The 14434-nt window shown below is 39.0% G+C and overlaps 2 protein-coding genes across 2 annotated transcripts; both read left to right on the plus strand.

The window, feature by feature from the left end:
• The first annotated feature begins 2368 nt into the window (after positions 1-2368).
• Positions 2369-5473, plus strand: dusp2 (dual specificity phosphatase 2). Its single transcript, XM_056772546.1, has 4 exons — positions 2369-3013; positions 3543-3670; positions 3841-4060; positions 4170-5473. The coding sequence occupies exons 1-4, from the start codon at positions 2620-2622 to the stop codon at positions 4421-4423; spliced, it is 996 nt and encodes a 331-aa protein (XP_056628524.1). The 5' UTR covers positions 2369-2619; the 3' UTR covers positions 4424-5473.
• Positions 5474-7854: 2381 nt separating this feature from the next.
• On the plus strand, positions 7855-10820 carry adra2b (adrenoceptor alpha 2B). The gene has a single exon (XM_056772542.1). It carries the CDS (start codon positions 8844-8846, stop codon positions 10383-10385), a length of 1542 nt encoding a protein of 513 aa, XP_056628520.1. The 5' UTR covers positions 7855-8843; the 3' UTR covers positions 10386-10820.
• Positions 10821-14434: the final 3614 nt, after the last annotated feature.

Genomic DNA, 14434 nt, shown 5'->3' on the forward strand with positions numbered 1-14434 from the left:
GAGCTCCAACTATACTGTGTGTCATCCAGATAATGTTGTGAAAATCCTCTGTTGGAAAATAGATTGTGTATTTTGGTAGACAGACACCATATTATAATTCCTTAAACTGTCAAAATGTTTTCTATTTAAAAAAGAATACCTGTCAGCATTAGGCCTACTAATTATTAGTCATTTTGGTTGAATGAACCACTGTCATATAAGTTATTTTTGTTATCACATGGGATTGATTTGGCAATAGCATTAATTGTCCCCGATCTGATGCATCACATTTGCTAACATTGGCCACCATACATGAGAAAGCAAAATTTCCATTCTCTAATCGGTGAGTCACTTCAGAATGCTTTTCCTCATAGTTCCGTAAATAACGTTTCTTGTTGTCATTAAACATAAATGATTAGTTATTATTCACTGTTACACAACAGTTAGTTTCCAGTCCTGTAACTTTATTGACCAAAACTATGTTCCAAAAAGGGCTGATATTTAGTACTAACAGCCGCTAGTTTGTCCAAAATTGAAAATTCTGTTATCCTTTACCGTCATGTCATTTCAAACCTGCATGACTCTCTTTCTTCTGGAGAACACAAAAGAAAATATTTTGTTAAAGGTGGCCAACCAAACAACACCAGACCCATTGACTTTCAATATATGGAATCAAAACCATTAAAACATTTCTAGAAATATCTTCTCTTGTGTTCCAAAAAAGAGTCCTTGACATGTTTTGAGTACTGCACAGCTGAATAGATGCTGATGCAATATTTAACACAACTGTACTTGAATAATGAATATTGCTCCAACTACCTTCAGAAATACTAATTTAAATTGTATACGATGAGAGCTGGCTGGTTAAAAACCAAGGTGCAAAAAAACGCTGTGATGCGGAGAGAGACGATTTGTGAGCCTACAGATGCTGTTTAAGATTATCCAGCCCTCTCAGACTGTTTAATTCCAAACATAATCCTACATTCAGAGATCACTGTGGTTTTCCACTCTCTACCATATGGCAAGTGTAGTTTCTCCACTACACATCTATTCATTTAAGAGAACAACACCCACCCTTTTAGTGCTACTGTCTGAACATGAATGGAGACTATGCTGGCTAGACTGTTTTGAACACGCAGAGTCCTGATGCAGCAGGCCATGCTATAAGAGTCATTCCTATGTACAGAGATGCTCCTTGATGTCTGCAACCATGTTGTTTTGTTCTAAGGGGTAAAAACAGGATGCTGGAACATCAGACGGCATTTTGAATTGATTTGTTCGTCTGTTTATGCATCTAGTCACACAGAACTGATTTTGAAGTGCTTTTATGAATCACACTCTGTCCTAGAATGACACTTCAGATTAATTCAGTTCAAGTTTATTTATATAGCGCTTTTCACAGTGTACATTGTTCCAAAGCAGCTTTACAGGGGCAAACAGGAAAACAGAAAAGGTAAAACACAGCACAGTGGATGGTGTTTATAGAACGAGCAAGATCATTCAAAAAAATTATATCGAATTAATAAATAAATTTGAGTATAGAATATAAACGTTATAACATTAGATTATTACAAACAAGTCAGCTAGCAGTAAATCATAGATATCATGAAAAAAGCATGACTGTGTGAAATTAATTATTTTGTATGTTTTATAAATTTTATTTTCATAATTGCATTATCATTTGTGAAATCTATTTTTTATTACAATACATTTTTCATAACATGAAATTAATAACATTTTCTTTCTGTATTTACTTTGAATTTCACCGTTGGATATCATTTTTATTTCATAGACTGCATATGTCAAACGATAGTGCATAAATGCTTGATGAATCAATAATGTGTGTGTTGTTTTTCTCGTATCTTTTTGTAGTCTGGTCTATTCTATTTATTCCGCTCTCCTGACAGTTCGCATCACCCTTTGAAACTGTGCACCTGTGGAAAGTTGCAGCATTGTGTATTTTGCCCACACAACAACGAATAATGCGTCACATCAAGTGAGAGATGATTTAATGATGCTGATGCTGATCTAACTCGCGACTCATTTAGAAAGTTTGCTCAAAAACCTCAAGATAGCCACGCAGGTGCCGTATACACAATATGGTCATTTACGTATGTGTGTGTGAGCGGTTGTACAGCTTAAACAAACGTCACAACATCAAAAAACACGGGTAACCCCAACAACCACGTGCCGGTGGGAACTGAGGGGAGAGCGTGTCAAGAGCCATATTTAGACTGTCGGTCTACGTCAACGGACCAAATATGGCGTTTCCGTCCATGACGTTTGTTCCTTATGTGGAAAATGAAGGCGTGGCTGTGGCGGAGGAGACGCGGTACAAATACCGTCTCCATACCCTCCTGTACTCTAGAATCACATCTGCTGACAAGAAGGAGTGTAAAATTAAGCTTTGGCGAAAAACCGACGAAGCCCTATAGTTAAAGACAAATTTATTCCTTTTTATATTTATTTAGTTGTATCACTGTGAAAACACACTAGGCCCAACACACAGCAATATTGTTTTGTGTCTTAGTTTTTATTATAAATTACAGCGGTGCATTTTTATAGTAAAAAATAAGTTTATTATCTACTGAACGGGCTTCATTCAATTCTTCTCACAGCTGTTGTTTATCTTGTGAAGTCATGGGTATTGGCGAACCTCTCGAGATTTCAGGTAGTGAGTTAGTTCACATTTTGCGCACTCCCAGTGAGTTCTTCACGTCCGGAGGATGTATCGTGTTGGACTGCCGGCCTTTCCTCGCCTACTCCCGGTCGCACATCATCGAGTCTCGCAACGTGAACTGGAACTCAATGTTGAGGCGCAGATCCAAGAGCTCCGTGGTGTCTCTCGAGTGGCTGGTGGCCGATAAATCGCTGCTGGCCCAGCTACGTAACGGGGACTTCTCTCCGGTGGTCGTCCTGGATGAAAACAGTCGGTCGGTCGGAGATCTGAAGAGTGAGAGTCTGGCCAGTCTCCTGATCAGTGCCCTTCAATTAGAGGTCCAGTCTGGATCTACTCAGATCTGCTTTTTACAAGGTAAACTTCCCAAAACGTGAGAATTGGTTACTGTTTTTAAATACATGTTACGTGTGAATGTTATGTTTTGATTAGTAAAGAACATGTTATTAAAACAACCCAAAACAAAAGCAAGTACGTTTGTGCGTTTTTATAAGAGAACACATATATACATTCCTTAATTTCTATAGTTCTGTGTAGATTATGTACAGTAGACTACTTCAATGTCAGCGAGACAGCCTAAAAATGGGTTTCACGCGATTTTATTCAAGTAAAATATATTAATAAATAATATTTTAACAAAATAATTCAGCTAGAAATAGTTCCTTCTGTTTCATTTGTGTTTGTAAAATACATTGTTATAAAAAGGATTATTGTCACGTGAACCCATTGAAAACAAAGAGAACAGATCAGAACAGCTGTTTTTCTATCATTGGTGGTGTAATGTTGCTTTAAGATTTGTTGAGATCTATTGTTTTTATTTGTCAAACCTTCAAAATAAAATTTCCATTTATAGACTCAAAAACATTTTGCTCTTTCCCATTTTCAGGTGGCTTTGATGGATTCTTTACACATTACCCAGAGCTTTGTTTTAACCTTCCGGTCATGTGTTCAAATCCTGCTCTCAGTGACTCGGAACCCATCGTGTCAGGAAGAAAGACTCCTCTCTATGATCAGGTTAGCAGGAATAGACCTTTAAATATTGTATATATTGACGATGTTAGAGTCTGGATAATATTTGCTTTAATCTAACCATTAGTAATGTGTAACTACAATGACTGTATGAAATGTGAACTGTATTTCTGAGGTTTCTAATCACATGGTTTTGGTTCCTTTGAAATCGATAGGGTGGTCCAGTTGAGCTCCTTCCCTTCCTCTTTCTTGGCAGCGCTCATCACTCGTCCAGAAGGGAAACTCTGGAGCGGTGTGGGATTACGGCTGTTCTTAACGTTTCCTCCTCTTGTCCAAACCTGTTTGAGGAAGAACTTCAGTACAAGACGCTAAAGGTCGAAGACAATCTAGCTGCAGATATACGTGTGCTCTTTCCTGAAGCAATCCATTTCATTGGTAAGTCCAACACTTACCATTATTGTGCATTTTTTATGTTTTTATGCAAGATTTATAAACGGAGACTTAAAGACTTAAAAACTGATGATCCCCTCTGTTGCGTCTGCAGAGTCGGTAAAAGAAAGCGGTGGCCGAGTGTTGGTCCACTGTCATGCAGGGATCTCTAGGTCAGCGACCATCTGCCTGGCATACCTGATACACGCCCGCCGTGTCCGCCTCGACGAGGCTTTTGACTTTGTGAAACGCCGCAGACAAGTCATCTCACCCAACCTGGCTTTCATGGGCCAACTGCTGCAGTTCGAGACAGACGTTCTGTGCCCTTTTTCTGTACTAGACCGAGAAAACAGCGCTGCTGCATTTTAGTGGCTGTGTACGGATTGAAGAAATCTTGAACTGGCCTCCAATGATCTGTGACAGAACATTATAAACTTGAGACTTTGTCAAGAAGACAAAAGAAGATCTACTGGTTGTGCTCCACAGCTTGGATATCAGAGACTGTGAAAGATCTATAAAGGTGCTTTTGTGTGTTGTGTTGTTTGATGTGAGTTCAGGTGAACGTCTCCAATCCTACGGGTATACATATATTTGAATGCCATTGTGCGGCAGCAGGATTATGGCACATGCTTAAGGTCTCTGCTGTCGTAGATGACATTCACCAACTATCTTTACTTGATTGTTTATGGCAAAACAGAAACTATATATAGCGAATGCCTGTCTGTTTCCAAACAATAGTAATGGCATCACTGACACGTTCAATGACAACACTGCTACACCCAATAACCATCATGGAAAATACAAATGTTGTGAATGTGTTAATCTTGACTAAATACTATTGTTGTCTTTTGACATAAACATAATCGTCCAGGAGCTTTCAGACAATCAAACCAAAGACCAAACCTCAACTGACAGCTTTAAAACTGGAAAAAATAAAGCATTGACATTTTTAGCCTTTAACAATAATATGCTTAGTATGTATGTCTACAATGCAATCATTTTATTGCATCAGTCAATGTTCCGTCTGACTGCACTACGTGATTCTGTGACTATATTTGGTGGCGGTGATGTGTGGTTAGTTTGGTTCTCTTGTAAATGTCAAGTTTTTCCATTATGTGTTTGTCTAATTGTTAGTCTGAAACAAATTTTTAAAGGGCAAATACCTGACAAACTGTGATTTTAGGTCATTTAAAAAAGTGAACAGGCACAGAATCTTGTTTTCTTATAGAAGTAACCTATATGTTTTTTTGTATTTTTAAGTATTATTTTATTTTCCTTTTTGTGAATTTGTGTCAATATTTATTTATCTATTTGCTTTCAAGCCATGCACTTTAAATGTTGAGTTTTTATAACAATACATTTTGTTACACTGTTCACTTATTTTAAAGTATAAATAAATAAATACATTTTAATACAGAATTCAATGTTGTCATCGTTTCGCTCAAATAACAATGCTACCGTTTTTTCTTAGAAATACCAGATAAATTGTGGCATTGTTTCAACGTTTCTCACTTAGTGGGTCGTTGAATTTTGTTATGCAGTCCCATTGAGAATATGCAGGTGGTTGAAAAAGACAACTGTATATGTTTGTACAACAGCGCCATCTTCTGCCCATTGGACATATTGTCAGTTTCTTCCTCAGTATGAACGGTATCTGTGAAACATTTTTAAAAGAGACCACATGGAGGCAGTGTAAGACTATGAAAAGGAGACAACCTGAAAGCTAGTTTGCTGAACTAAAACGATGTAGCCTACTATTCTACTTTATTTATTTACTTTTAGCACTTCAGAAGATTGTTAACTGTGAGCTGGTGGAGTACTGAAGTCAATCATTTCCCAATAACACAAGATGAGGAGTTTGAGGTTATTGCTTCCAACAGTCACCAGCCTTCACAACATTTGCTTACTGTGACATTTTGGCCTATTTGAAATTGAAACTATAATTGGATCCAATCTTGACTGTTTCGATTTGTTTCAATGCAGTTCTGAGCCTCTATTTCTGAATTGTATTATACCCAGTTAATAAATAGGCTGCTGGAGCTCTTAATCTGACTGAAATAATGAACTGTGTCATATACACAGATTCATTTGACACAATATACTGAAGATGGAAAGTAGATGACAGCAATTTCTGCCCCTGTTTGTGCTCTATTTTCACTTTGTATATATAAACAACTCATTTAAATATTGCTTACTCCAGTCTATGGGAAATGTTTTAGCAGACCGCCTGATCCAATACACTTTAAGTGAATTGGAAACCCTGCATGTTGTCCAGAGTTCTCACAATATGAGTTTGCTCATAACAGCAAGAACATGGTAAAGCCTATGGTCACAACACTATTTATTTTTTGAATACAGATTCGGTCAAAAAAACAACAAAGTGCATTTCATAAATATAATATTACAGTCGGGTACTGTAGCAAATGAAAAACTGAGACATACGTTGGCCACCTTAAAAGGGGCATAACAACACATTTGACGGTTAAGGAATAAAGGTACAGTGAGTGACATTCTGCATCGTCCAAAGAGAACCTCATTCTCGGGGGTGTCATGATCTTAGAAGGCAATTGATGGAGAAGGTAAATTTTGCCTTGGTTTTACTCAGTTGCGGCTCATGCAGCCTAGCAATCTTTAAAACGCACAAGATGCACGACCTAGTGGATGAGTCACAAGATCTTGTGTATTCTGATCAGTTGCAATGTTGTTGAATGACGTACAATGAATGGTTTATGCACGACATGAAAATCAATTACTTGCTAGAGTTTAGCAGTTTAAAATACAAAGAGGCCAAAGTGAATGTTGGATAAACAAAGACAAAACAATCCATCAAATGATCTGATCTGTCATCTGCATAATTTGCACATCGTACAATATTTCTGTAGCTTCTCTTGTGTGTGATGTTCTCCATAAGAGGGCAGAGTTTACCACAGGTTTCCACACGTAAAACGGTTCCCTGTCTGTCTGTATCTCTACTTAGCCAAATGTTTCTCCCAAATCCAACACTTAACTAAAGAGCTTTATTTATTCATTTGTTTAATAACCTATAGTGTTTCCCCTGTTGCTACAATTGTTCGCCGGCCTCCTGACACCCCGTCCTATGTTCTTTCCTAACATCACGACTGTAATACTGGAAACAAATTTAGGGATCTTAATGGATACGTGCTCTAAATTGCGGCGGGAATATGTAGCACTTTGTAAACCAACGTGAGCATTAAACCACTTGATCTTTATAAAACCGAATATGTGCGGAGGAAGCTCTAAAGCCCGGTTGCGTGATGAGCCCCCTGTCCCTTTACGCACGAGAGCGCAGTCTGTGATGCAAGTATTAAATGTTGGAATGGCACGAGGTCTCTATCATATTTTTGAGAGAGAGAGAGAGAGAGAGAGAGATAGTGAGAGTGTGTTATCTTTACGTCAAGTGAGTTTGGGACAGTAAGGCAACCAATGCGTGTCCTAATGCAGTGACCTTATAGGCACTTAAACGCTTCATGTTAAATTCATTCTTCACTCATCATGGTGTCAAAATTATTACTTTTATTTATTTTCAATATATTTTTGCATGCGCTTGTCATATAAGCTAAACGATGTATGCGTTAAGTTAATTGTGTACTTTTCATTGTGCCAGTGTCATTAAATGTATTCATTTTTTGGATATGTTCTTTAGGTTGTTGATTTATTGAGTACTCCGAAACATATATTTTTGCAATCCTTACACCTTTATTTTTGATTTTTTTGTTTGACAGAGTGTTAGGATAGGTCAGGGTTCTGGGTGGGAGGGAGAGAAGAGCTCGCTTCATGACGCCCGTCCTGACATCATTTATACTGGGGTATGCTGAGAGGAACCGTTACGTTGATATGAAGCCAGAGCGGCTCGCTTGAGCCGCACAGATACTTACAGCTGTCACTGAGGCATTCAACTTGGAGCAAGCCAAGCCGAGAGACTGAAAACGGGAGAACGACGGAGGAAATGGACTTTCAGACATTTTCTTGCTTTCAGGTGCATGGACGCACCGGACAAATTGCTTCTAATTCTTTACGCTGACTTTCACCACTCAGGAATCTAACGACACAACATCTTGTAAGTTTTCAGCGTGCGAAGAACAAAGATGAACATATTCAGCCAGCAATTCGTTTATCAGCGCTTTCGTTCTTTTCCTGAAAACTTGTGAAGACCGTGAGGGGAAATTGGCACATTGCCGCTCGCTGCTGCGCGCTCTCTGGAGATTTATATTTAAAGCCTAGTGCTCCGTGGAGGCTTGTGCATCTGGGTAACCAAGATTTATGCATTCCAAAATATTGATTTTGTAAATTCTTCATAAGATTAAGATTGGCGTAATTAAAATAGAACTATAGGTAAAGTTTTGATCTCATTTTGATGCGCAAAATTTCATACCTTTTACATATTGGCAATTATTTGTACAGTGCCACGCATGCAAACATAGCTTTGTTGTTTTATTTATTATTTAATTTTCTCCACTAGTCATTTTTATTGGCTTTAATATATTACAAGTAAGTGATAGAAAAGTTTTAAATGACGTTCATTCTCAGTTTATTGTGAAGAGAATACAGTCACAGACATGTGACTCAAGGAGTGGCTAGACGATCTTTATAGATGTTAGCCATGTATTCATTCATTTATAGGTAAAACGGTTTAATTTAGCTTAAATGATATTTATATGTATCTTATGTACCGAAAGAAAATCGAATTTTATACAAAATCTACCCGAATTAGCATAGCCATTGAGAGAAGCAGTCCACGTGCACCGTCTGCGGCCGTGCTTTGACAGTCATGGAGAGCGCGTGCTCTGCCGGCCCAGGTTTGCCTGGCAATAACATCAACAGTACCGTAGGCACTTCATCACCAACCTGTAACCAGAGCTTGCTCAAATTCTCCCCATACTCTCCAGAAGCCACAGCAGGGTTTGCGACAGCCATCACGCTGATGATTATTTTTACCATTGTGGGCAATATTCTGGTCATCATTGCTGTGTTAACTAGCCGCTCACTCAGAGGACCCCAGAATCTGTTCTTGGTCTCTCTCGCAGGCGCTGACATCTTGGTGGCCACGCTTATCATCCCATTTTCACTGGCCAATGAGTTGATGGGGTACTGGTATTTCCGCTCCGTATGGTGTGAGATTTACCTAGCACTGGATGTCTTATTCTGCACATCCTCTATAGTGCACCTGTGTGCCATTAGTCTAGACCGTTACATGTCCATCTCACGTGCTGTAACATACGGTGCCCAGCGGACGCACAAAAGCATCAAATGTGCAATTCTGGTGGTGTGGCTGATCTCTGCAGTTATCTCCTTCCCACCCCTCCTCTCCATGAACAAGAATAAAGGTGGGGCGGATGCAGACGGGGGGCCACAGTGTCAGCTCAACGACGAGCGCTGGTACATCCTGTACTCTACCATTGGTTCCTTCTTTGCACCTTGTCTGATAATGATATTAGTCTACATGCGAATCTACCAGATCGCCAAACAGCGCACGCGTTGTCCACCAGGAGAGCCCCGGAAGGAAGTCCTAGCCAGTGCCACCACACCTCAGCACGAGGGGCAGGAAAATGGGACAGGAGAGGAAATACCTTCTACCCCACAGAAAACCCCCAGAATGGTGAGGCCTCCCACCCTAGCTGTGTATCAAGTGGATTCCGTTCAGCTGTGTGAAACGAAGCGCAGCCTAACCACCAACAATCTCCTGCAGCCTCCCTCATCAGCCCCGACACTGACCACCCTGCATTCCTCTCTGTGTCCCTCCCCCTCACCTTCCAACTCATCCAATATTGTTTGTAAAAAATCGAAAGACAGAAGGAAGGAGAAAAAGCCAATCAAAGTACCTGACAACAATAACGGTGAAAGCATGAGCTCTGACTCGGACACAGAGCAGGGTGGACGGGGGATAGAGGTGCCCTGCACCCCCATCATGACACCCAGCGGCATCCATTCCCCTGCCACCATTCAGAAATACAGAGACATGATAGCCACAGCCAAAGGTGCAAAGCTGGTGGCACGGAAGACAAAGCATGAAGGAACGCCCAATTCGGCACGCCGCAAAGCCATGGTGAACCGAGAGAAACGCTTCACCTTTGTATTAGCTGTCGTGATTGGCGTATTTGTCATCTGCTGGTTTCCGTTCTTCTTCTCCTACAGCCTCCAGGCTGTGTGCCCAGAAACCTGCACCCTCCCAGAGCCCCTCTTCAAGTTCTTCTTCTGGATCGGGTACTGCAACAGCTGCCTCAATCCCGTCATCTACACCATCTTCAACAAAGACTTCCGCAGAGCCTTCAAAAAGATCCTCTGCGAGAAAACCAAAGGCACATTTTTCTGAACGTCCTTTGGACTGTCTGGATAAGAAACATACAGCTTTTCAGAACACAGACTACAGAAAAAGACTACAAACCGCACAATGATGCCGCTGTTGCGAAGGGCTTTTTGTGTTGCCCAGTTAACCAAGAACACAACGCTACTCATGTGTCAAAAGACAAGTGACTATTTCGTCAGGTTAAAGCCTCAGGCTTTGGATTCCAGGATGTATGATATAAAAAGGGGCTTATCCCAAAATATTTGCAGAGTGGGAAGGGGGTTGCACAAACAGCTCAAAAGAATTGGAGACTATTTCACACCTACAAGGACAAAGCAAAGATGATGTTTTTTTACTTTGCTTTTCTTAGAATACCATGTCTTTAGGAATTGCAAATATGTATTTCTGTTGGGTTTTTAATCCAATCAGTTAAACGGAGATAAAACATACACTTTCAATCACGATTGGTCTATTTCATGCCTATACAGCATTATGTCTGAGGAACAAAAAAAGAAGAGTTCACAATATTCCAGAGGAACTCCTTGCCCAGGGCAATGTGTATGCAATGAGCTGATGCAAATTTCTCCAAGCGAACATTAAAGCTTCTAGTTACAGATCCTCCCTAAGGAGCACATGTCTCCTTTTCCTCTGATGCAGACAGGCTTTTTGAATACAGAACACCTGTCATGAATGTTTAAAGACCTTCATGTCTCCATATGAACTCACTAAGGCTTGGACATGGACAAAATGAAAAAAGCCATGGGAACATTGTTAAAGGAAAAGTTCATCTCAAAATCAAAATTGTTTTATTTTATTACTCATGCACATTACGTTCAACATGTTTTAAGACCTCCCAGCGTATTCTGAACACAAATAAAGATATTTAGGTGACAGAAAAAAGTACTAAAGATATAATTAAAATGGTCCATACGCTCATAGTGGAAGCGACGACAATAATGAATGTGCGAAAAACAAAACAAAATAACGAGTTTAATAGATATATTCTCCTAGTACTTGTCAGTCTGGTGCGCGTTCAAGAGAGCACTTTGACAGTTGTCCATTCGGTGAGGCCAGATGCCAACATTCTGACTGACAACCCGGAAGCGTAACTCTGTGTTTACAAGCACTCTGTATATAAGCTGATCTTCGCAAAATGTCTGATGATTTCGATATTGAGGAAGACTTGCACTTTTTTGCCCAACCCAATTCGCAAGCATCGAAGTGCTCTTGTGAACCCGCACCAAAGACATAGGTGAATATATAGATTGAACTCGATATTTTGGTTTGTTTTTCGCATGAAAAGTATTCTCTTCGCTTTCCTAAATATTAAGTTGAGCCACTATGAGCGGATGGACCAATTTAACGATGTCTTTAGTACTTTTCTGGACCTTGACAACAACTATAACTTTGATGTCTATGAGGAGGCCTGGAAATCTCTCGATGTCTCCTAAATATCTTTATTTGTGTTCAGAAGACACATGGAGGTCTTATAACATCATGTCATCTGGGTGAGTAAAAATTAACACAATTTTGATTTTGAGATTAACTTTTCCTTTAAATACATTACAGAGTGTCCTTTTGTAATTTTTCCTTTAATCCAGATATTTTGCAACTTTAAAAATACATCTTATATAATGTAAACTTTTGTGACTGTGTCAAGAAAACACCTCCTGATTTGTTGGACTGGTTTGCGGGCCGGTTCTGACTCAGTCTGGCACTATTCTTTGTATAAAGGAACAACCGAACACTTGTTGGTATAAATTGATCTACCACACCCTAAATGTCTGAACCTTCAGCAGGGTGATACTTTGGGACTAAGGGCTGATAGCAATGATGCTTTCATTTTATTTGGTCATTATCTTTTCGGCTGATGATCGCTTGTGTGTGTGGGTGAGCGTGCATGTGGATGAGCGTGCGTTTCAGTGCAAAGCAAACACTGTGAATAGGTATGTGTTGTGTCTGACTGGCACGTATGTTTGCTGATGTGTGGTGTGTGTGAGAGGGTGTGCGGATGTTGTTGTGCGGATCAGCTTGTGTGATTCCCTTGGCACTGATGGGCTATATATGTATGTGCTTTATAAACGTGGCTGGTATGCCATATCTGCCATCACATGACAGCGCTTATGATTCAGCTGCTTTTTGTGCCAATGCTTTGACATGTTTTGCTGCTAAACTAATTTAGTATTTTCTCAAACCAACAATACAAAGTGTGGGGACTGCCACAGTGACTTTTTTCCCCCAAATAATCTTTATATTAAAATAAGATTGCTGTTCATTTTGAACTTGTCATTTTGAATTAAGAAGCAGTTCTAATCTGAAAGCTGAAAATTATTTTGGTTACGTGAATGATCTGGTATTTATTTCTCCTTCTGTTTCCTGTTGTTTCCCTTTTCTCTTTTCCCAAGGGGAAAGCAGACCTTTGAGGAGTTTTAGTTGCAACAATTAAAACAGATTATTTAAAAAATATTCCAGCACTGTAAAATTTTACCTTGGTACCTGTTAGGATGTTGCATTTTGAATGCGTTCTTAAAAGCTTTGCGATTTACAGAATTTTACTAACTGTATCTCCTGTAATGCTTTTGGTTTTTCAACCCTCTATAAAATAAAACCGTTGAGCTGTGTGTGCCAACTGACTCATTGTTGTTTGGAAGAAAACATTTATGGAGCTTCTAAAAGTCAGAATAAGCAGAGAGAAAGAATATGGAGCTTCTTTCCTTGATATTTTTTTGGGATATTGCATTAACAATCCGAGGAAAAACAGCATTCACAAATTTTGTGTTGTACTTACAAACCAAAATCCATTTCCAAAATAACTTGTAAAAATGTGGGTGAAACTAGATTGTTACCAATTTGTACCAAAACCAACCATATACTTTTCATAATTCTGATGCAAATACATGCAGGAGATTTTTGTAGGTTCTGTTGATTAGGAGACGAAAGATTCTGAACATCTGCATTTAAAAGGGTCAAAACCGACGTTTTAATATTTTGGAATATGAATAAGCTGTGGGATAAAGAGCCTCTTTGGCAGATGGATGTTGATGCGGTTGGATAAACTTTTTAGTCTCCCTTAAGGTCAAGTTTACCTCCGCCAAATCCTTTTAAAAAATGAATATTCACAAGCATGATTGCATTAGGAATGGTGATGTTTCAGCACACAAAACAATCACGGCACTGAGGATTAATATTATACTGCGTTTATTATTAAGAAGGAGGCCCATCTGCTGTAGACTTAATTGCATTAATTTTCAACAAGACACCACTTTACATATGTAAAAGTAGAAAATCGGAATATTATGCACATTTTCACAGTTTCAGAGACAGACTTTTGGCACCCAACTCCAGTAGAAAATGAAATTCATCTCTGGTTATTGCAGAAAGATGCTGCGTTCAATAATTTATGATTATTTCTTATGCAGTGTGTAAATAATTTCTATGAATGAGTAGCCTAGCGTGTTCCTTAAACATCTCCCCAGGGTTGTGCTCTAGAGACGCTTTAAACTCTTGATTCCTTTGCTGTGACAAGCAGAGAAATTGAACCCGTCCATCTACAAATATGGAAACGTCATTGCAGGGGAATTAACAGATTTCCCAAAGTGCCTAGATGTTTGTTAAGAAGATTGTGCATTCATAATTACACAAAACAGAACTGAGTAAGTAACATTAGAAAAAAATGTAAAAGTAAAAAGGATTTACTTTTTGAAATAACACATAAACAGTGGGTTAGGAATTTGAAGTTGCCTGTTCGAGTCGAGCAAGTTTTAAAGTAAATTCTACTGCACAAAGCAAATGTGAATAGCTTTAGGACCATTTTTTTAAAGTGATGCAACAAAATCCCAGAAAACTAACATAAAATAAGTATTAATACAGTAAGATCTAGACAATTCTGTGCCCTCCCACCCCCTTCCAACTAATAGCTAGACATTTTGTATCAAGTTTTATATCATATCACTTTGACATATTCTATTACATCTAACCGAAGATGGTAAAGTTGTTGTAACCCATATTTTAAAAGTTCAGGATTTATAAATGTTATATAAACTTATAAAACACTCTTAAATTTAACTAAACTAAAG

Source organism: Triplophysa dalaica, chromosome 18 (genome assembly GCF_015846415.1).
Source record: "Triplophysa dalaica isolate WHDGS20190420 chromosome 18, ASM1584641v1, whole genome shotgun sequence".
In the NCBI taxonomy this organism is placed as follows: Eukaryota; Metazoa; Chordata; class Actinopteri; order Cypriniformes; family Nemacheilidae; genus Triplophysa; species Triplophysa dalaica.